This window comes from Monodelphis domestica, chromosome 4, assembly GCF_027887165.1.
Source record: "Monodelphis domestica isolate mMonDom1 chromosome 4, mMonDom1.pri, whole genome shotgun sequence".
NCBI lineage: Eukaryota > Metazoa > Chordata > Mammalia > Didelphimorphia > Didelphidae > Monodelphis > Monodelphis domestica.
In genome coordinates this window covers 34,912,568-34,937,027 of record NC_077230.1, presented here as the reverse complement: position 1 = coordinate 34,937,027, position 24,460 = coordinate 34,912,568, and the positions used below count along the sequence as shown (strand labels likewise).

The window sequence follows — 24,460 nt, the reverse complement described above, 5'->3', positions numbered from 1 at the left end:
ACAAGATGAGAGGAAAATTATCTATATCCAAAGTGTATTCAGTTATGCTCCATGGCCAAAATAAATTGAACTAAAATCTACCTTTACCCAGGTAGTTTTGTCTCTTCTTTGGCCAGGAACACAGGCCACTTTACCCAATATCCACCCAGGAAGGAAGTTGAGGCAACTTGGCCTGGTGGGAGCTGCTGGGGTTTCTGGGTCATGGGAGACAGAGGAGGAGTTATCATCAGGTTCTAAGACTAGAAGTTAGATTAGCTAGGTGTTAGCTAACTTTAGAATCTAGTGATGGTTCTTATAAAGGCAAAGAACCCTCAAGTCCCCAATTCCATCTTCCAGTGTCTGATATCCATAACTTTCCAATTGAGGTTACCATATCAGTTGAGAAACTGGTCAGGAACTATTCAAGTGCATCCTAGTTTTTTGTCTATTTCTACTGATGGGTAATATTTCTAGAAAGTAAATGGAAACAAATCTTACTTTTTTTTTTTAACAAGATTTTGGCAAGTTGACCATCATGATTACAAATGCTAAATATATTCGATGTTGTCACCTTTAGGTTTGGAGGAAAGCTTGTATTTTATTGCCATTTATTATTTTATAAGTAAAAGAAAATTGAAAAAAATATGCCCATCTCCATTAGACAGTGTTGTGGGGGTCCTTTTTCAGTATCTATTAAGAGATGGGGCCATCCTTGGAGGATTCAAAAGAATTCCTAATGTGAGGCAATTCAGAATTTTATTCTTGCTAGCTAGAGCACAAACAAAATTGGGCAGGTCAGAAATACCTCCTAATGCCTGGTGGGTGATGAAATCTTTAGTTGGACTTACTCATATGTATATGTGTATCTATTTATTTATGTATGTGTAAAAATATGTGTGTGAAGATCAATAGATATTTTCCCAATTGACCTCATACCTCATATTCTTTTTTTATTTTTAATATTTTTTCAAGTTTATATGATTAATTTTCTTTCCCTTTTCCCCTCCCAGAAGCAATAAGCAATTCTACTGGATTGTACAAATGTTATCCCTTGATACCTAATTTTATATTATTCATTTTTGCCATAGAGCTCAAACCCCAAATCATATATTCATATAAACAAGTTCTAAGTGTTAAGTCTTAAGTTTTTCTTTTTCATTTCTATTCCCATAGTTCTCTCTCTCAATATAGATAGCATTCTTTCTCATAAGTCCTTCAGGAATGTCCTGGACTATTGTATGCTGCGAGTAGTAAAGTTCATTATGTTGGATAGTTCTACAATGTTTCACTTTCAGTGTATATCATTCGATTGGTTCTGCTCATTTCACTCTGCTTCAGTTCATGGAGGTCTTTCCAGTTCATATAGAAATCAAGTAGGTCATCATTCCTTATAACACAATAGTATTCCATCACCAACATATACCACAATTTGTTTAGTCATTCCCTAATTGAGGAACATGCCCTCATTTTCCAATTTTTGCCACCACAAAGAGCTCAGCTATGAATATTTTGTATACGCATTTTTCCTTATTATCTCTTTGGAGTACAAACCCAGCAGTGGTATTGCTGGATCAAAGGATCAAATGTGTTCTTTTAAAGCCCTTTGCTCATAATTCCAAATTTCCCTCCAGAATGCTTGTATTAATTCACAACTCCACTAGCAATGCATTAGTGTCCCAATTCTGCCATATCCCCTTCAACATTTATTATTTTCCTTCATTGTCATATTGGCCCATCTGTGGCTCTCATGTTCTTTTTTTTGCTCAGTAACACAGGCACAGTAAATCAGGACATACACATGCAATCTCTCCTCTTATTTTGCCAACAACCGACAGAGGTATTTCTTGGTAAACTTTTACCATTTTACCTACCTGTTATTTTTTAAATATTGTACAGCCCCTTCAGAGACCCCTTCTGTCTCATGGAGGGAAAATTATCCTAATATGTTATCACTTCCTACCTGCAACAGCCCATAACAATTCAACTTGCACTTTTCTCTAGGTTAAGTGTATTTCAATACTCTGTGCCATAATTTTAGAAAATTTTCAGCCAACAATATTCTGAGGCCAAAAGTTGAATCAATTATCCCTTGTCCTTAAAACATCCAAATACAGACAATTGAAATGTTTTAAGAGTTCTTAATCATTCCCTTTTCTTGAGAGAGGTTCTTGAATGATCTCTGGGAACAAAAAAGAGACTTCAAGGCCAAACAGTTGCCGCTATGGTAATTTTGCTCCTTACTCAGGTAATTTTATTCCTATGCATACTGATTAATAATTATGACAGAATGTTAACTCCTCAATCCAAGGTAAATTATAGTTTTCTAATTCAAGAGAAAGCTCACTCTCTAGTAATTTAAATGGGGAAACAAACTTAAATCTTTGATAAATTTAACATAATGAAAATTTACCTTTTGATCAATTTCTTCCCACTTGTGCACATTCTTTACTTGTTTGTCATGTTTTTTAAAATGAAAGAAGTTCCACAGCTTGCGTTCTTTGATATTGCTAGAATCATACAACATTTGAAAGGGAAATAATTATTAAAACACAAAAATACATTCTACTATGACACAAAAAAAGATCTTAAATAGATGCACACTATAAAAATTTCATGAATTTCAATTCTGAAAAAAAGACAAAGCTACATGTTCAAAGAGTTTGGAGTTACACTTTTTGTAGGATACGTGCTATGTCAGCACATGTATTAGAGAAGGGGCAAGATCAAATTTGGCGCTATCGGTAAAAATATAAAACTAGATATGGAAGCCAGTTAAGTTAAATATGTGTGCATATGGCACAATATCATTTCTCTACTTCTTCTTCCTCCACATTAAACACAACTAATACATGATTTGTCTTGTAAGGAGTGATGGGGTCACTGATTTAGATCTGAAGTAACGCTAGAAGTTAACTTGTAATATTTTATAGATGGGAAGTCTGTAACCTATTGATCAGAAAATACTTGTATTTGATCACATGACTAGGTGATAAAACTCCAGTCTGAATGCAGATAACTCAGATTCCATGTCCTATACTTTTCCCACTAAGTTGTTATTATCAGACTCAAAAAGAAATGGATCTCTCTGGGTCACATCCATAAACTGTGAATTTGACACCTTTACTCTATGCCAGCACCCTTTTGAGGAAGATGTGAACAACTGAGAAAATTCATATAAATAATGAAGTTCTTTTGTAGAAAGGGGCAAAAAACATAGCAAACAGTAGCCAAAGAGGTAAATTCCAGGAGAAATAAAATGTTTTGTTTATTAAGAATATTGTTATCCATATATAAAAAGTACATCTCTTACCGGAACCAGGAAAATCTCTTTTTAGCCTTTCCCTCTGTAGGTTTTCCAGTGCTAATAATCTCTTCCTCCACTACTATTTCTTCTTCTTCTTTTTCTTTTTTTATTGGGGTCTCTAAGAAAAATAAATAATTCAATGAGTACAACAGTACACAAATATTTTACTAGGATTAGCAAGGGAAAATAGCAATCTTTAATTGGTACCTATTGCTGACCAAGGCTTAGACAACTTATAAAGTGAAGAACTTACCTATGTTCTTCATTTTAGAGCCAGAAGCCATGAAGTCACAGCTGGGAAGGTAACTATCTGAATATCTTCTCTGAGCCTCATTTTTCTCACCCACAAAATGAAGGGATTAAAGTGGGTGATCTTTGAGGTTCCTTCTAAGACTGATGATCTAGGATATCTAATAAGAAAATACTAGTCCCGCTGCAAGGGCAGTTAAAAACAAATAAAGCTGGATTTAAGAAGACTTAAAAGGATGAGACAGTCAAAAATGTTGATTAATCAGTTGGCAGTGGTGGTGGTGATCCTTATGTTTGAAAAGTACCAGTGACATCACAGAGTAATATTTTAACTTGTGTATGAATTGGATTTAAGTGAGTTGCACAAAATTGTCAGCCTCACTCTTTCTTCCAGAGTCATCTAAATCCTGTGGCAAGACTAAAGTCTGCATGACTGACACTGAACCTAGATGATTGAAACTGAACCTAAATGACTTTAGTGTCTTAGATGTCCAACCAAACTCTACACACTCCACAGTGCTTACTTCAGCTACATTCACGGCTACTGAAGCAAATTTTCTCATCCACCTATTCCAGGAGGAGGTCTTCACAAGCCTGGAGTAGATATCAACCTAACTTAACCAATCTGTTCAGTTTTAACAGGCTGCTCCACATGCTACAGCTTCTTGGAACCACAAGTGAGAGCTGGGTGACAACTAGACACCAAAGGCAGATGAGCAGCCCTGAAAAGTGTTCAGCAAGCCCTCACACCAGAGGTTCTAATATTCTCTGAACAACAATCATATTAATGGTACTTGGCAGCCAAAAAAAAGTCAGCCCCTGAAGTACAGCATTCATTTTCCAACTGTTGCTCAATTCACCAGTGTTCATTCTTCCAGATCTCAGATTCATAAGGCTGAACCAGATTTCCTTCTGTTAGCAATGACAGTGATACTCCAAATGTTCACAGTTTCACAATGCAAAAGGAATGCAAGTAATTGATGGTACCCAGGAAAAAGGTGTTTTCTAATGAACCATTTATACAAGTGATATTTATAGCCAAAATAGGAAACCTTCTCTATTTGCCAATAAATAAATTTATATGTATATGGCATATACATAGATGATAGATGTAAACAAATTTTTGCCTAAAGAATAAATGGGTCAAAGAATGAATCATAGAAACAATCAATAATTTCATTAAAGACAATGATTATAAGGAGACAACATATCAAAATTTATAGGATGTAGCCAGAGCAGTACTTAGAGGAAAATTCACATCTCTTATTGCTTATATCAGGTAAAGTAGAGAAAAAGCAGGTCATAAGCGAATTGGTGATACAACTAAAAATCCTAGAAAAGGACAAATTTAAAAATCCTCAATTAAACAGCAAATTGGAAATCATGAAAATCAAGCAAGGGATGAATGGATTGAAAGTAAGAAAACCATAGAACTAATAAAATAAGACAAATAGTTTGTTTTATGAAAAAATAAAATAAATAAACCATCGGCATACTTGATTAAAAGGGAATTTTGATTTCATTAAATTAAAAAGGTTTTGCACAAATAAAACAAATGTACTTAAGATTAGAAATGAAAAAAATTCTGAGGAAAAATTTATGGTAAGTATTTGACAAAAGTCTCATTTCTTAAATATAAAGAGAACTGAGTCAAATTTATAATACACAACATTCCTCAATTAAGAAATGGTCAAAGGATTTGAATAGGCATTTCTCAGAAGAGATTAAAACTATACATAGTCATATTTTAAAAAATTCCAAATCACTATTGATGAAAGAAATGAAAATTAAGCCAACTCTGAAAAATGATCTCACCCACTTCAGATTAGCTAACACGACCAAAATGGAAAATGATAAATGTTGAAGGGGAAGTGGGAAAATTGGAACACTAATAAACTTCATTGGTGATAGTGCGAATCGATACAACCATTCTAGAGACTTATATGAAACAATACCCAAAGGTCTATACAACAATCTCACTAAAGGTTCAGGATCCCAAATGGATCAAAGATAGAATAAAAGGAATTAACTGTGCCAAAATATTATCAGCTCTTTTTATAGTGGTAAAGAATTGGAAACTGAGGGGTTGTCCATTATTTAGTGGTTGAATGATCAAGCTGTGGAATATGGTTGTAATGGATTACTATTATGCCATAAGGAACAATGAACAGGATGAATTCAGAAAAAGTGAGCAGAACCACCATAACTAGAGACTATAACAGAAATATTATACAATGATCAACTGTGAAGGACTAAACCATTTACATTAAGCTTCCAAGGTAACAGATGAAGAACATACTATCAATGGTCAAGGAAGCTACAAAAAAAAATCTGAGTGTAGATCAAAACTTGACATCTTCTACTATAATAGTTATATTATAAATTATAAGTTATATTATAAATCTTTATGAGATTTCTAGTGAATATGTGTGTTATGTGTCTTTATCATGATGGGAACAATATGGAAATATGTATTACATGATAGTATGAGTATAACCTATATCAGATTCTTAACCCCCTCAGGTAGGGAAAGGGAGATGGGGGTATCTGAATTTTAAAATGTCAAAAGAAATGGCCAAAAATATTCCTGTAAGTAATTGAATTAAAAAAAGATTTTGTTGCAATGAGACCAACAGAATGTTGATAAACTAAAATGGATGTCATTAAAGTAGGATGGATAATAGACTCTAAACAAAACCATGTCCCAAGGATGTAATAAGAAATCATATAAAGATTGTTTTCAGGCTAAACATGATCATGACTTAGGTGGAAAATAAGTTGATTTTATAGGTCAAATGGATAGTAATCGGGAAAGAGGAACAAGATCTTTTTCTGTATTATTTCAAAAGAAGGGAAAAGGACTAAATTATAAAAAAAAGCCTTAGGAAAAACATTGTACTGAAATATTTTCTAAAAGCTTAAGTAATTTAGCAATAGTGTGGCCTGGATGTTGAGAAAATGAGTTTCTTATCACTGCATATTTTGAGGCAGAATCTAAATGATATTCTGACTTACATATAGGATAGATTTCTATAGCAATTAAAATGTTATAGTAGAATATTTCCAATGTCCCTTATAGTTCAATCACCAAGAGAGGGATCACCAATAGTTGAGAAAGCCTTATAAAGCAGCTAACATTCTCATTATTAGAGATATGAAGGGAAAAGAAATAGAGACCAGATATTCGGTGAGTGATGGAAACATTTGTTCCAAATTTCTCTTTTCTATCAGAAAACTTTAGGGTCAAATGTTTTGAGCAAGGATATATGTCTTACCTGAATTGAAATCCCCTTGGGCTAATAATTGCTCTGGTGATAAATCTTCATTTTTTATCTCTTTAGGCTTTATTTTAAATTGTCCTAGTAAAAATTCTTCTTCTGGGGCCAATGGTAAAAATGTGCCTTCTTTATCTGATTCATCAGGTTTCTGTTCCATATTCACATTGTATGTGTTCATGTCTTTATAATTGTCTTGAAAAATGTTAGCCTGAAATTTACCAAATTAACCAAAATAAATCTATTAATTACACCTTATTCAATCCTTTTCCTCTCCAACAGTCACAACCATCTCATTTATTCCTGCTAGCCACTTATCTGAACTCTTTATTCTCAAATGACCCCTTAAGATCTATTACATTCAAAAACATATGCACAAATTCCATGACTAGTAGCTATTGAGTAAAACTAATCAGGATAGGACGAGAGATTTACATGAGATTAGAGACAGGGATAGGTTTGGGAACTGAGATGGGGACATGGATGGGAATGGGAAGAGGGAAAGAGATAGGCATGTAGATAGGAATGATGTTAGGGATAGAATCCAAAGCTTAAAAGCTCTCCCAGCTAAGAATTGTGTTTTTCAAGGCAAGGTGACACCTTCACTGCCATTTAGTTGCAGGAAGCTGCCAAAAGCAGTAAGATGTTACTGACCTGGTGAGCTTCAGACATCCAGGATGGACATCAGGGGGACCACTTCAATACATATCACTTCCTAACACTACAAAATGAAGCCTCTCTTCCTGCATAGTTCTGTATATACAGGGGGAAAGACAGTTTCTGCTTCTAGGAGGAGTATAATTTAGTAAAATGGACTCCAAGAGATGTTCAAAAACAAAGTCAGTGGAAATACCATAATAGCTGAGAAGTTACAGTGACAAGCCCTTTTGCAAACTAGAAGAATGTTAAGGCAGGTCTGATGAGTAAGTAACCTGGCCTTAGATAGAGGTATAGATATCGACACATACACACATACACATATATAAATAAATGTGTGCATGCATTTATGTGCATATATATGTATATACTGACACACAGATTTACATGTGTATAGAAAAAAGGAAAAATGATATTCACTACTAAGAGCTTCTTCCATGTCTGGTCTTCTGGTCCTCAGCTAAGCTCTGGGTATATAAGATTTATATGACTACAAAGATATAGATATAGATATATGCATATATATATAATAAAAAATTTATGTCATGGTACTCTGGGAATTAAGTATGGAACCCTCTGGTGTCAGAGTATGGAAGGTACTGGGTTTAGACTTTATCCAATAAAAACAGGAAAGCCTTGATAATATGTGACCAAGACACTGGGTTTAATCCTTAAATACAAAAAGAATTTACTGATGTGATAGATGGCAGAACCAGTCTAACTAATCTTTGTGAAATCATTGCCAAATGGCGCTTGCTATCCATTCCATCCATTCTACCACTGAGACCCCAGGACTTCTGAAGCATTCCATCTTGTGCTTCAGCTGAACCTTATTTTAAATGTTGTACTTTCCACTTAGAGTATCGAGTAAGAGTGTCTCAAGATCAGGAAATGTTTCATTTTTTCTCTTTATGTCTCCAGCGCTTAGCAGCATTTTGCACACATCCAGAGGTACTTCAATTAGTAGTTACAATGATAGCATAAAAGTAGGGGAAATCGATTGTAAAGCCTACATTCTAGCAGACTTCAGAGGCATATTCACAGAGAAAATAATAATAAAAAAGCCTGGTGGGCCTTCTTCACTTCAGAAGGAAGAAAGTTACTGATTCACATCTTAAGACCTAAGAGTAGTTAATAGCTGCAAGGGAGTAAGGGAAGCAAGGAAGAAGGATACCCCAGCCAATGATCCTTTCTCTTGATCAAGTAGACACAATTCATGGATTAGTAGTAGTAGTAGGCTGGGGTTCCCAAATGATTTCCATACTGGATTTTCTAAAGAGTCATAAGTAGAACTAGGCAGAGAGTAGTGATATGGGAGTTTTGGTCGATTCACCTTTCATGAAGCAGTCCTCTTAGGCCAAGAAGAGTTTTAGTAAGATTGAAAAGTTTTGTTTGGACTGATCAAAAGAATGGATGAATGAAATAGGAAGCATTTATTTCATGCATTATTATGGGCACCATTCACACTGACTGCTTTGCTTTCCACCACTTTTATCACTGTGAACACAACTAACATTCAATAAAACTTGATTAATGGGGAGGAACTGTGCTGTCTTACCTGCTCAAAGATAGCTTGGATGTCTTTTCTACATCCCTGATCTTCTTCTATTAATATTTTCAGTACCCCAATAACAAATTTCAGGTCACTGTGGACGAAAAGGTAGCAGTTTCATACAACTGGAAATCAAACTATCTTGGAATTAAAGAGATTTAGACTCAAGTTCTAGTTCTGGAACCTAGTTGTAAGTTTCCACTAATTAGTTGTATTAACTTGGGCAAATCACTTAGCCTTTCTGACTTTCCATTTACTACACTGATCAAATGTAAACCTTAAACCATGAGGCATCTTCCAATTAAATGACAATCAAAAAAAGTTAAAAGCCAAGGAAACAAATGCACTTTTTTCAAGGGGGTAATCAATCCTAAATGGTCCAAAATCACTAGTAACTCGAGAAATGTAAATTTAAGCAGTTCTAAGCTTTTACTTCATATCAGATTGACAAAGATGATTACAACTAAAATGACAATTATTGGGGTATGAGAAAAAAGAGTATTCATGGTCGTGGAACTTTAGGTTGTTCTAGATATTCAAGAAAGTAATTTGGTCCTAGGCCTCATTAAAATGTCATTAAACTTTGACCAATATCCCAAAGACATTAAAAAATGCAAATGAAAAGATAGGACCCAAAGATACCAAAACAATTATTGGAGACTTCTTTTCTTATTCTGCAGAGGCAAGGAACTGGGGACTAATAGGATGTTTTGTTTTGTTTTGTTTTTACTGGGAAATGGCTGAACAAATTATGCACAAAAAGAAATAATTTCCAGAATGGAACTAGTGTAACCTGGCCAGATTTCTATGAACTGATACAAAGAGAACAGAGCCAAACTATTATGAACCAGAAAAAAAAATTATCATATTTGCATGAAGAAATTTGACACTATCATGAGGGTTTTTTCATATTCACACCATGAAGAAATACAAATCTGAAAGATTTAAGAATTCTGATAATCAGACACAATCCCAGAGTAAACTCTAATTATTTAATGATCAATCACAATTTTAGAGGATATAAAATGAGCAATGCTACAAATTACAATACAAATACAAATGAACATCACCAAGAAATCTCTATATTTCTGGTAGAATTAGATTAAACTGCAGATTATAATTTATTATGCATGTACATAAGTTCTTTTTGGCTTCCTGCTTTATACTTTAGGTAGGAACATCTATTTGGTTCTCTACCTTTTAGTTCAACATTTAAAAAAATATATAATGTATACATATATATTTTAAATACCATTCCAGAATTCTCCTAGATATCTAAAGTAATTTCTGAAAACCTCTTAAAATTGCAATTGAAATTCTTAGCTCATTAAATTCTCTAAATGTAGTATACAAGTTGTAACCAGTTTTGATGAAGTCCATCCATCAATATCTATGTGACAAATGCAGCAAACACCTCCTAATGAGTTATGATTTTGCCACAGAAAAAGGTGTATATGGGCTTTCATAATGATATTCTTCAGTACAGTCAGAGGGGAAAGGTACAAATACAAAAATCAATATAATAGAATATATCTAATAGGCAAAAACATTAGCTTGAAATGATTCAGTATATCAGAAAGATATTGATTAGATTAACATATGAACCTTAAAAAAATTAACTCTTATCACAAGCAATCAGCAAATAAAATAAGCATAACAAAGACATAGGCAGGGACGTCAAAAATCCTTTTCTCCAATTCCAATAGACTTCTTTTACTCTTATGGAGGGTAATAAATTAAAAGTAGTTAGGAAACAATAAACTTCCAGATCTCTTTTAATGTTCATTCCCCTCCCCACTATTTATTAACTATTTGCACTTCATTTGTCAGAACTCTGAAATTTCTGATAGAAGCAATGGGCAGGAATCTCTACTCTGTGTTTTGAGAATATTTAAGAATATCAAAACTTTTGACATGGGCACTATACCCCCAGAAACTCTGGCAAACTATTATGGACAGAGAGACGCACCTCCAGGCTACACCTAGATCCTATCAGGATACATCTCAAGATATCTGTTTGTTAAGGAATCTTTATGCCTCCAGGCAGACCCAAGTCAGATGACCACCTCATTGACCCCACCAAATGCCTGAGTGATTATTAACACTCTAAGTCATGTCCACACCATGACATAGCATCTGTTGTAAAGAGTATAAAATCCCCAGAACTGATGTCATCTGGGGAGACAGCTTTTCCATCCATGCTGTCCTCATGGGGAGCAGCCTTTCTATTCATGCTGTCCTCCCAAGGAACTGCTCCCCATCTTGCTGCTCCACCTTGCTATCCTCCTGGCCATTCTCAACATTACCTCCTAAACTAATAAATTTCTCTTTTTGTTTTTAAGCTAAGTTTTGGAGTCTTGCGTTCTTGCCAAAGGTATCCTTCCTGAACCCCAGGGGTACACAGCTGAACCCCATAACACTTTGTCAGAATATTTCAGTTTGGTCTCTAATTTAAGCAGTCTAGCCTGCTGCATATTCTTGAGAAGCAAACAAAATGGGAAATATGCAGTGTAAATACAAACTGCTAGTAAAAAAAAAAAAGAACTAGTATGCACTAGTTAGAGGTCAAGCAATTCGAACTGTTCTGTGAGAGTTCCTAGCATGCTTTGTAAAAGCATTTTTCCTCCAAAAAAAAAAATGAAGGGAAGACTGAATGGATTTTATTTAAAGAGAAAACTCAAAGAAGGGCAAAATTTCAAGGGAGAGCAATAGCATATTTTCATATGAAAGAAAGATTAGTCCTCAATGTTTTGGGTAGGAGGGAGAAAAATAAAATCTAAAGTCCATTGATTTGGGTTAATGTGCACTCAAAAAAAATAAAAAACAAACCAGCAGAGTGGTCCTCCTTCCTGTGAAAAAAATCCTGAGTTGCAAGCCTGGTGCCAAGGGTCAGTTTAAGAAATTCAGTTTATAAACTAGAAGGGGGTGGGGCTGAATAGCATGGTGTCACTTTTCCTCACTGAAAAATGGCTAGCACAGGCTCAAAAACCCACCTGGAGTGGGGAAAAGACTGGCCAAAAATTGGGGAATCTCACCCTCTGTGCAGACACTTGAATCAGAAATAGCAGTGGGAGACTGCAGCTGAGCACTCTTCCCAAGAGCATGCAGGGGGAGGAGAAACCACTCCCAAGCTCTGGTGTTTGCTGGCAGCAGCAGTAGTGGGAGGAGAGCTGGTTCAAGCAGATGGTGGGGAAAGCAGGTGGGCAGGCAGAAAAGCATGCTTGAAAAAATTTATCTATTCTATCTTAAAAAATATTTGAGAATTCTCTTTGTGGTAAAACAAAATGTAAAGATTAAAATTAATATTCTATAACTTTTATTTTAAAAGTTTTATTAATTAATAACTAAAAGAACTACTGATACCCAGGACCAGTCATGAAAGAAGAGAGCGATTGGGAGGAGCTACAGAACTTATAAACAGTTATGTGAATTGACTCAAATGTGCACAAAGGGAAAAGTATTCTGGGTAATGTAGTAGGGTTTCAAGATTTTCTAACTATACACATGAGTATTCCCTATTTCAATGAAATCATAAATCTAGCCTATATCTCTACTTACTCAAATATTATTTAATGAGCTCTAAAGATAAAATAAAAACACACAACTCCAAAATTATGCCACATGATTCTCCCAATCATTGTAACAGAAGTAATCACAGCTCTCTTGAATTGTGATTTTTCTCATATTAGAGGTTCAAGAAAGGCCTAAACTTGCATTTAGAACAAATGTGAATAATGAATTTTGCACTATGTCTGCCTGTCTATCTGCCTGTCTTCTCATATAAATGTCATGATAATGGAGATGGAACATGCTCAGAGCTGTCCCAGCCCTGTGACAGGAGGAGGTATGTGTATGTGGGGTGTTATCGCATCTCCTCCTTTGATTCTCCAGGGCAGTGATGGCAAAACTTTTAGAGAGCAAGTGACCAAACTGAAACCCTCATGATGCATGTAAGAACACCTGACTTTACTCCAGACAGGGGAGGGAGGAAATGTTCCCATTTGACTGCTAGGCTGAGGGGCAGGTGATATAAGAATTGTCCTTGTGCACATGGAGAGGGGAAGGGAGCAGCCCCTCCAGCACACCTGCTATAGGTTCACCAAAAAGGCTCTAGGATAGTGATGGCAAACCTTTTAGAACCTTTTAGAGACCATGCCACCCAGCAACCAAGTGTCCTCTGCCCTTACTCAGACAGGGGAGGGAGAAAGAGAGGAGAGTAGCCTGAGCACTCCACTCAGGAATGGGAGTGAGTACTGAGGGGACAGTGGAGAGAGGGGAAGGGAGCAGTCTCCCTACCCCAAGTTCTTCTACCTTTCTAGTAATTAACTCTGCCATGGAAGGTATATGTGAGTCCACAGAGAGGTCTCTCTGTGCCATTTTTGGCACATGTGCCAGAGGTTTACCATCATGACTCTAGGGCATGTGGCAAATAATTCTCTCCTGAACAGAAGGAGGATGGGCTGTCCTCCCCACTCTAAGAGTCTGGCAGCTTTTTCCATGTGGACACAAGATCTTTAGGGCACAATTCAGCAACCTTGAACCTCTAACTGCCTGTCCTACATAAATGATCCAACATCAGTCTTGAGGTTATTGTGTTCTGCATAAAATCGACATTATGAATTTCAGAGGATCAGAGAGCCTGAGTTGAATTCAGACCCTGTGTTTATTAAGCCTATGTTTTATGAAGAGGAAATACATAGCTGTCTCACAGAGTAGATCAAGTACTTTTGCACTTCCTTATTTGACCAAATTTTTCTGTTCAAAATTTTCCTTGCAGCTACTGGGTAGAGGCAAAAAGAAGCAAAGACTGAGATAAATGCCGGATCTTTCCTTCAAGAGGTCTGGTCTTCCCAAGACTAAAGTAGTCATTACATGCTTAGGTCGAAAACAGGAAAGTCCTTAATGGAATGGGAGACGACACAGCATCATCCCAATCCTCTGAACCCCAGTATCTTGTGAAAAGGGAATTCTTTACTGTCTATCCTGAGTTAACACTATTAAGTACCCCTATTTAGTACCCTCACTAGACGGAAAAAGAGGATTAACTCTCCTTTGTCTCCTTTTAAATTGAACCAACAAAAGATTAAACACCATACTTAGTAGTAGATGAGAATCTAGCAAGGTGTTTAGAGAATTCACCCCTCAGTAAGCCAGGAATCTGTGAATCTTTTTGATGAGAATTTAACCTTCAGAAGGTGAAAAGTTGATCCTACCCAAACTGCCCCATGGGCAGTGGTAGACAATTAGGAAACTGTGACTGACCCCTGAGAAGAGGGGAGGGGACAAGAAGTCACCATTAAAAGCAAACCCTGAACTTCTTTAGGGCAGATTGATTGTCTTTGAGAAGATAGTCTGAAGAGATTGTCTTCTGGAGATAGTCTTAGATAGTCTTCAAGGGAGCTTTGCTGGAGACTTGCTTGGATCATGGGTTTGGAACTATGCTTCTAATTGGACTCTGACTCTAGGATTATTCCCTTGGGTGAGTAAAAGGCTGATCCCTCTCCTAGATTTTGGAGAGACTAACTTCCATCTTGGAGGAGGCTGCAAGGTTCCTGGTTAAGAGCTAATTAATCTCTTTCTGGATTAAGCAGAACCAGAGAAAAGCATTTAGATTGATAGTATAGATAACTTCTCCATCCCCCTTACATTTCTCTTCTTTATTGTTTCCTCTCTATTTGTAAATAAATTCTGACTCAACTTGGAATACGTCCTGGCAATCACATAATTTCATATAATCATCGTCCAACCACTAATTTTAAACTTTACAATCCTTTGTCACTGTTATACTTCTTTGGGAAATTCCTATCCCTATTTAATATCACAGGCACACAGCTGAGTTATATTTTACTGTTTTCTCTAGGTAATCCAACTCAAAATGTGAATATTAGTGGCAGCAAGGATAGGTAGGTGGCACACTGGATGTGTCAAGCCTAGAGTAAGGAAAGTCTCATCTTTTAAAAAATTAAAATTCAGTCATCAAATCAAATACTTATTAACTGTGTAACACTAGGCAAGTCACTTAATCATGTTTGCCTCAGTTTCCTCACCTGTTAAATGAGCTAGAGAAGGAAATAGCAAACCACTCTAGTATTTTTGCCAAGAAAACTCCGAAGAATGTCCTAGGAAGAATTATACAACTGAACAACAATATGACAATAAGTTGTGACTTCAGGAAACTTCACTGTCTTAACTTTGCATCTATCTTGGAGTGACCATAGTTATTTGAAAAAATTCATCTTTCTATATGTTCAATAATTCTAGAAAGCAATGAGTGCAAAAAACTCTGAATTTTTTACTAAAACGGTGTCAGTATTTAAGAAGTTCTGGAGAGATACAATCAGAATTGGACATTATCACTAGATGTATGAAGAGTCTAAAATATATTGTGCATTTGAAGAAACCTAGGGAGTTTCATGCTTGATTCCACACTTTTAGTAACCTAAGGAACAATCATCATGCTTAGGAGACTCTAGCCTTTTTATGCTATTTATTTTGCACATGAATTTACATAATAGGGAGTCAGTGAAACACTCTAAAATAACATTTTTAAATCTATTCTTCTGCCTAACATTTTTTGCTTATCCATTGCTCTCTCTAGACCTTTTTTGTCTTAATTCACAAAAAATATATTCTCATGAACAGCTAATTGGATGAGTAGATAGAGAGATCCTGGAGATGGGAGGTCCTGTACTCAAATCTGTCCTCAGGTACTTCTTTGCTATGTGACCCTGGCCTGGTCATTTGACCCCAATGCCTAGCTCTTACTGCTCTTATGCTTTGGAACTGACACTTAGCTTCAATTATAGGACAGAAGGTAAAGTTTAAAAAAACATTCTTTTTGTTTTTGTTTTTATCTGTTCTATTTGCTTTACATCAAAGTTTATCAAGATGTCTCCAGATTTCTTCTATTCCTGATATTTACTTATTTTAATGCATTATATTATTTCATTCTATATATTTATAAGCCAGAAATGGAGGCCATTCCTCATCAGGAAAATATTATCCAAAAAACCCACTGAATATAAACATTTTTTTAATTGAGTATCCAATTTGGAAATCTTCCCAGTAAATGGAATTTAGAGGCAAAACCATATAGTTATTTTATTATTAATCTTTCACTAAGTTTTGTCTAAAAAAACCACTGGTTTACATACACAATAAAAGCTTATATATATATACCTATATATATATATATACACATATATATATATATATACCTGGCCATCCAGAACCATGGTACTCTTGGACTTCTACAAATACTTGCTTGTCCTCTCACAATAGTGATATCTCCAATTTTTTCCTTTAAATGGAGAAAATGTTTAGAAAGTGTAATTACAATATAGGCCTAAAGCTAAGAAATCTCAAGAACATGCTTAAAATAAACAAACAAAATCCACTCTCCTAATGTGCTAATGTTTAAAGATTTCATAATTGGATAGGAAAGAGGTTTTAAGGAGGCAGTAGTAAATACTTTTATACTTTTTGCAAAATGAAATATATACCAATATACCCATATACACACTTTGAAAGATTAAATATATTCTTTGATCTTTCTTCCAAAGACATTATCATTATTAGAGGAAGGATGGGCATTTCAAAATTATAGTAAAACATTTTAAAGAGTTTTCCAAAACATCTAGCTAAACAGCACAGAATAAAAAGCAAGAGCCTGCTTATGCATCAGCATAACAACATGAGCAACTAATTCAATCATAATTTCTTAAGCATCTAAAAAGTGCAAGCCCGTGTGTTGTCCTGGGGATATAAAGATAAAACATTCCTTCACCTCCAGGGGCTTACAGATTGGTAGACCAGCATTTTGGGAAAAGCCTTAGAGATAGGATCCAGAAAGACATAAAAAAAAAAAAACATTGTTGGTCAGAGATTGTTGTGAAAAGGAATCTTAGTGGAAATGTTAAAAACAAGAATAATAAAAGAGGTCTAAAATTAACAGGTCCTCAAACTGAACCTTCAAAATTAATAAAATTATTCAAGATTACTTGACAATAATTAAGAGTTCATAAAATATTCTACATAAGGAAGTCCCAGAAGATAATTAACTCAGCAATCCAGGGGTTCAAAAACCCAAAAACAAAAATGAGAGAAGAAGGATTCTGTATTCTGGAAGGCCTGAGAAAAACTGGAAATCATGTGATACAAATGAAAGTTTGAATACAAAAGGGTATATAATTTACCATAATGAATTCAAGTTGCATATACAACCTTAATATCAACCAATATCCATATAGCATTCAAAATTAGAAAAACAACAGGAATAAGACCTCTTAGACCTATATTTGTGAGTAATATTGATGGTAAAAAACGAGGGGGTTAGTGATCATTATAAAAGAAAAAATAGAAAATTTGCACTACTAAGAAAGGTTTAACATGAAAAAAATCAATGCAACTAGAATAGAAGAGAAAATCCAAAGTCATCAAAGGCAGGAAATCAAGGGAATATGGATACACTCACATATTCTTTGTCTGAATACAAAGTGTCTGTTAATTTGGGAAGCCCTGAACAAATGCTGTGATATATTATATAATGAGATATTATTAAGTTTTTGAAATTAACAATAAGAATTCTATGAGACATTAAAAAACCCCACATTAAATAATGTAAAGTAAGCAGAAACAGAAGGCTCTTTAATACTAAGGTAAATTAAAGCAGCATTAAAAGATTGCCATCCTCTGACTAATTGTAATGGAAAATCTTAGTCTGGGACAAAAGCTAGAGATATAAAAATATACATACACATACACACAAATATATCTCCTTTGTTCAGAAAGGAGCAAAAACTATCAGATTCAGTTGCTGTATTTATTGTTCAGTTTTGCTTAATTCTTTCTCTATACTACAAATGATAATTCAGTGGTGAAGGTTGGAGTGCATCAGAGAAGATTAGAATGTAAATCTCAGAGACATTGATAAAATTGCATAAAAGAGGAACAATAAAAAAGTATGTAATAAATTAAGATGAAGTTACTCAAGAGTAGGAAAGGAAATTTTTTAAAGAACAAAATTTTTATTTTAATATTGTTATGATAAAAAAGAAAGAATTTTGCGTTTCTGCATTTTTTTATTTGGTTCACATAATACCTGTACTATGAGCGAATCCATAAAATATTTCTTCCTTTCCTCTGACAACTCAAGGAGTTCGATAAGTTCTGACTTGACTTCAGGTGGTTCGCGGCCAATTTCAATCCTAGGTACAAAATATCCACATTTAATTTATGTACTTTGGATAAAGACATAGCCATGCAAAAAACAGAATGGGGAAATTCAGCTAAGCTTTCATTCTTACAAAAACAAAACAAAACAAAACAAAACAACCTCCTCAGGTTCAAGGAGCATTATTTGCCAAGAAAATAAAAATTCATTAACTAAAAATAAATGCAAATGAAAATCAAGGGTTTGCTTGAGATGTGATAGAGTATTCAGAAAGGAAGGTGCAAATGGGTCCTAAAATATCTTGTGAACTGCTGAACAGAAAAAAAGAGGGTCATTTCCTAGCAAAAGAAGACAAAAAGAGAAATTATTTAAACATGTTAATTAGGCTTTCTTTCTCCCCAATTTTTCTGTTTGAACACATTGCTAAAGAAATTTCCAAATCAAAAACAATGATCTAGCCATCTCTGCATCTTAAAAGAAATATGGGAAAATTTACTTACTGGAAAGGAGAATCGTCCATTTTTTTAAAAGTAGAGACGATTTCTGCTTCATCCAATCCAATTAGATTGATGTCACCTATTTTAATAATCTGGTCAAATACACGGATACTGAAAAATAGAATTGCATAGTAATTAAAATTACATTGAAGATATTTATGACCTAAAAGCCCAATGCATGTGTATGATTAGAAGATGTGGTACTAATTTAAGAGATAGACTTCAATGACTCATCATACCATTACTATAATGGTTGCCACTTACAAATTTTTCAGTCACCACTTCTCTACAAATTAATCAGAAGACTTAGAGGGCTGGTGTGTCTCAATAATTTCATTACCCTGCAGCCTGTCTGGGGATTCTTCCCTGGATTTTTTTTAAGTGGGCTTCAAAGATGATTAGTGTTCATAACTGGGTCTGTACTCCAAGCCTTTCCAGCTGGCTAAGTCTCAATAATGAAATGAGATTGAAAAAGGAAGGGACTTTGGCAGATCTTGGAAAACACAGTGAGGAGGATCCAAGAGAAATCATCCACAAACACAGATGCCCTCCTCCAAACAATTATCAGAGTATTGTTTCAATTTTAATATTCTTCAGAAAGTCAATAGGATCTGCAGAAACTAAAACAAATGATTCTTCTGAGGTATCAGACAATGCCCCACTGACTGAAGACTGAGTAAGGAGACGATAATTCAGAAGGAAACTTCTAGTTGATATTTTTATTGTAGAGACCTTGGGTGATAATAAACAGATACATGCCATCATTGAAACTTAGGAAAAGAAAACAACTTTGGGAGGTTAAGAGGAGAAAATTTCCACCATTTATCTGGGATATTCAGGATGGGCAGCTAATGAAATCAATTCTGTTACAATCTAGGAAGCAAGAAAAAATTCTAAAACCATCTGGGCTAAGTGAGTTGGGGATGAAGAAGTAATGAGCCTCACGCTTAGAAACAGAATGCCTGATGGCGTTTTTTTGCTTTCAGTTCTATGTAACAGAGTGTCATCTCAGGAAGAATTCCATTTTAAAGTCCAAAATTACATCATGAGCAAGGACATAGAGGGTACCATTTGACCTCAGTTACATAGTAATTTCTTACAAGGTTAAATTTATGATTTGGCAACCTATTAGCATTTATTTTTTTCCTTTCTCAAGGATTAACTTTGGGCAGTTTATAGAAATATTTTAAATGTATATTCCTACATTCCTATATCTAGGAAGCCCTCTCTCAATTCAGGAATTATTTTATTGTATAGTCAAATTTCAATAATCTCTGAAGATAGTTGCCAGTGTCTCATGGATACCATTTTTTCTAATACAACCAAAGTATCCCCCACACCCAGATTTTCTCACATTTATTTAGCATAGATCTTTTCTGCACACAATAGTAACTTGTTTGTTGCCTAGTCAATTCAATTTTTCATTTCTCCAAATCAAGAACTATTTTCCCACTTTTTTATATCCCTTCATGGAGAGCACAGGTTCTGGAATGGTATAGATTTATAAATACTTGTTAATTTGACCTGATTTGGAAATAGCTGGGCACATGTTTACAATGGGCTCATTATGGCAATTATTAAAGACCTTCTCAATGATCAAGAATAAAGTCACGGTTTACAGACCAAGTTGGAGTGGAATTATAGAATCTTTGTTTCCAAGCCAATTCCATTTCCTTACTAGCTTGGTCATGACAATATTTTTAAAGTTGATATTTCTGTATTTTTTCAGAGATTTTATTTGTGTAGTCACTTTCCATGTTTACAATATTAACCCTTTTTAGAATGAAGTTAAATCCTCCCTACAAAGTCAATTCTTATAAAATTACAAAACCAAACTCACCATCCAAGTTTGTGAACTGCACCTCCTTCAATAATTTCAGTTATAAAAACCCCTGGTTCCTTTCCATCCTCATCTGCTGGATCAAAGAAGATACAAGTACAAAGCCCCAGTTCGTTGTCCCCTATAAATACAAAAATAATAATAGTAATAATAATGAAAGCCTAAAACATCTGAAGCAACAGTAAGAATAAAATTTCCTCCCAGTACAGTTGGCCTGGTCAGTCTAGCTTTGCACTGGAATTATAAGCCATCCACCTATACTTTACCGGTATCTTTTCCTTAATAATTAGCAATATATATCTGACTCTGTTACAGTCTCCCCTAGACCAATGATTTTGCTGAACTTTCTACCTTTCAGCATATAAGCACATTAAGACATTTTTAATAATTAAATTTTTTTCTAAGGACATATAAAATCTATTTTAACTTCCAAATTCTTTCCTACTCACCCTGGTCTCCAACCTCATTAAAAAGGTAAGCAATTTGATAAAGATTATACATATGCAGTCATGTAAAACATATTTCCTTCCTTATTCATCATGTTGAGAAATAAAACATACCAGGTAAAAAGGAAAATAAAGTAAAATAAATATGTTTTGCTCTGCATTTAGATTCCATCACCTTTTCCACTGTAAGTGGATAACATTTTTCTGTTCTTCAGAACTGTCTTTCAATCTTTGTATTTCTGGGCATAGCAAAGTCATTTACAATTGATCATTGCATAGCATTGCTGTTCATGCACCCAGTGTTCTGCTTCTGCTCCCTTCATTATGCATCAGTTCATATAAGTCTTCCAGGTTTTTTGAAAGCATCTTAATCATCATTTCATGTCACAATAATATTATTACAATCATATACCACAAAATTTTCAGCCATTTCACAATTGAATGTTATCCCTGAAATTTTAAGTTCTTCAACACGAAAAAGAACTGCCATGAATTATTTTGTACATATAGGGACATTTTCTTTTCATTTTTTAAAAATTTATAATCTCTTTGGGATACTGTCTTAGTCGTGATATTGCCAAGTCAAAGAATATGCACAATTGCATAGCTCTTTGAGCATATGTCCACATTGTTCTCTAGAATAGATGAATCAGTTCACAATTCCACGATCTGTACATGAGTGTCTCAAATATTCCCCCATCACCTCCAACATTTTTCATTTTCCTTTCCTGTCTCGTTAAGAAAATTTGATAGGCATGAAAAGGTAAGTAAGAGTTGTTTAAATTTGTATTCTTCATAGTGATTTAGTGCTTTTTTATGTGGCTAGAGACAGTTTTTATTTCTTCATCTGAAAACTGATTATTCATATAATTTTAGGATCTATGAATTGGGGAACAACCTGTATTCTTTATAAAGTTGATCCAGTGCTCTATATCTTTGAGAAATGAGGCCTTAATCAGATCTTTAAATTTTTTCCCATTTTTCTTCTTTCTCTCTGGTTTTGTGTGGAAAACTTTTAAAGGTAATGAATATGATCCATTGCACCTCCTATCATGTTCTCTGTCCTTTATTTGATAATTCTTTTCCCCCTAATTTAAATTTGGCATTATCCTGAATGCATAAATCAAATGCCACTTTGACCTTATCTTGATACATGATGTGCGGCATTGGTCTACATCTAGTTTCTAGCAAAATGCTTTCTGGTTTTCCCAGCAGTTTTTGACCCAGTGAGTTCTTGACCCTAAAATATGGATTTTTGCATGTAAGAAACACAACATTACTAAAGTCATTTCTACTGTGCATATTGTGTGTACCTACTCTATTCCATGGATTCACTACTCTTTCTTCATCAATAATAGATTAGTTTGAAGATAAGTACTTTATAATAATACACTTTGATATCTGGTATGGTTAGATCATCTTCCATCATATTATTTTTCACTAAACAAGGTCAAGATTATCAATGGAAATAGTGAAAAATAATATGATGGAAGATGATCTAACCATACCAGATATCAAAGTGTATTATAAAAATTGTTATTGGAATTTGTTAAATTTGAATGAAATGTTATTGAAAAAAACATGCATTTTTTTCTCTCTTCCAAGATCACAGAACCCCAAAGTTTATTTATGGATCATTTGTGGGTTCACATATTCACCATAAAAGACAACTTATATAAAAAGTCGTCTCAAAGCATTTCCAATTTTCCCAGCAGTTTTAAAAAATAATTCCTAATTCTAGCACAGTCTAAGGACTTTGAGTTTATCAAAGGTACATTTTACAAGGCCCTTTTTTATTCAGCATTTTCTACACCTAATCTGTTCCTCTAATTGACCATTGATCCTTCTTTTTTTGTCAGTCAGTTGTATCTGACTCTTTATGACTTGATTTGGAATTTTCCTCGTGAAGCTAATGTTCCAGTTTCTTCTCCAGCTATCTCTTCATTACAGAAGAGGAAACTGGGGCAAACAGGATTAAGTGACTTGTCCAGCATTTCACAACTAGCAAGTGTCAGAGACATGTTTCTTAAACTACACTAAATAATTTAGACAATTTCTGCTTTGTAGACTATTTTGAGTTGTGAAATAGCTAATATCTTTTCTTCCTTCTAAGCTTTGGATGCAGCACTATTTTCTTCTGATTTTAAGTCTTCCCGGGCAACAAAATTTCTTTCTATGGTTGAGGGTTTTTTGTTATTGTTGTTTGCTCATTTTCTGTAACTATGTAGAAAGAAGTATGTTCCAAGATTCAGGTTCTTTGTGCAGCTTCATTGAGAGTTCTTAGTGACCAATTTTTTTTTAATTCTTTCAACATTGTATAATGTAATGACAAGTGTGTTTAATACTCTCCTGGCCTGTGGTCAGGTCAATGAGTAACCATGTGAATTCTTTTCCATCTGGTAACTGTGACCAGGGTCCTCTTGTCCTCTGAGGTTGCAAGAATTGGGATGTGCTAAGTGCTCCCAATAAGGTCTGCCACAACTGCTGCCTGGATCTGTGTATGGGCACTCCGTCAAGGCAGCAAAGGGTTGTGGCTGGGAGCTCTGGCAGCCCCTGTTGATGATTCAGGAGTGTCCAAGGACTCTTTAATTATCGGAACCTGCCTCGTTCTGTTGTTTTTGCACTCCTCTTCAATCAAAGAACTTTTCTAATGGCTTTCTAAGTAGTTTTAAATAGAAAAATTATTTCACTCCATTTTTCTGTAGATTATGGTGCTCCAATATTTCTTTTTAGGCATTTTATCCTATTTTAATTTGGTACGTAGAGGAGAGATGAGTCTGTGTAGCTTCTCCACCATCTTAGTTCTGCCCTCCCTACATCCACCTTTTGTATTGATGAATAGAATTCTAAATAAACTATCATATTATCCATAAAAGGCAACGATTTTATTCTTACTATGCTTTTACAGATTATTCCTTAAAATTTTTTGCCTTATTGCTATAACTCACCTTTTTGACACTATTTTAAAAGTCATGATATCAAAAAATTTATCAGTTAAAAATACACTCTTTAATCTTCACTTGGGAGTTATTCCTAATATTTTTAATATTCTCTAGATTTGATGTTTATTGATATGAAAAACAATCTTAAAATAAAACTGATGAAGAATGGCATACATGTATGAAATAAGCAATTTTATAGTTAAAGCTTACCTTTGTCTATTTGACAAGAAAATAAATCGAGGTTCTGGACTCTTCTTTGCATCATTTTTTCACAGAGATGATTAAAAGCTATCAACAAGCTTCTTGAACAAGAAAAATTTCTATCTTTATTTGAAAAAAATAAAAAAAAATTTAAAGTGCATGGTCAACAAGATATAAATAATTTCAAACTACAGTGGTGTATTAATTTTATTAAGAAAAATTAGTTTTCTTGATCAGTCTTTTGACATTAATTGATATCCTCCTTAAAAATTCCTTTTATCTTAGTGTTCAACCCCAATATACACAAGAATAATATTTCCTCACACAATGTATCTCATATCTTCAA

General features: G+C 34.5%; 1 protein-coding gene across 1 annotated transcript in view; it reads right to left on the bottom strand.

Annotated features, from left to right (window-relative positions):
• The window catches only part of LOC107650478 (uncharacterized), a 36,450-nt gene extending 12,198 nt beyond the window's left edge, over window positions 1–24,252 (bottom strand). The window contains exons 1-8 of the mRNA XM_056793285.1: window positions 24,124–24,252; window positions 20,526–20,646; window positions 18,689–18,796; window positions 18,117–18,222; window positions 16,234–16,316; window positions 9,023–9,110; window positions 3,290–7,018; window positions 2,390–2,486 (exon numbers count right to left, since the gene is read on the bottom strand). Of these exons, the coding sequence (XP_056649263.1) occupies window positions 6,776–7,018; window positions 9,023–9,110; window positions 16,234–16,316; window positions 18,117–18,222; window positions 18,689–18,796; window positions 20,526–20,646; window positions 24,124–24,178 (804 nt within the window). The 5' untranslated portion in view covers window positions 24,179–24,252 and the 3' untranslated portion in view covers window positions 2,390–2,486; window positions 3,290–6,775. The remainder of the gene's footprint in view (window positions 1–2,389; window positions 2,487–3,289; window positions 7,019–9,022; window positions 9,111–16,233; window positions 16,317–18,116; window positions 18,223–18,688; window positions 18,797–20,525; window positions 20,647–24,123) is intronic.
• Window positions 24,253–24,460: the final 208 nt, after the last annotated feature.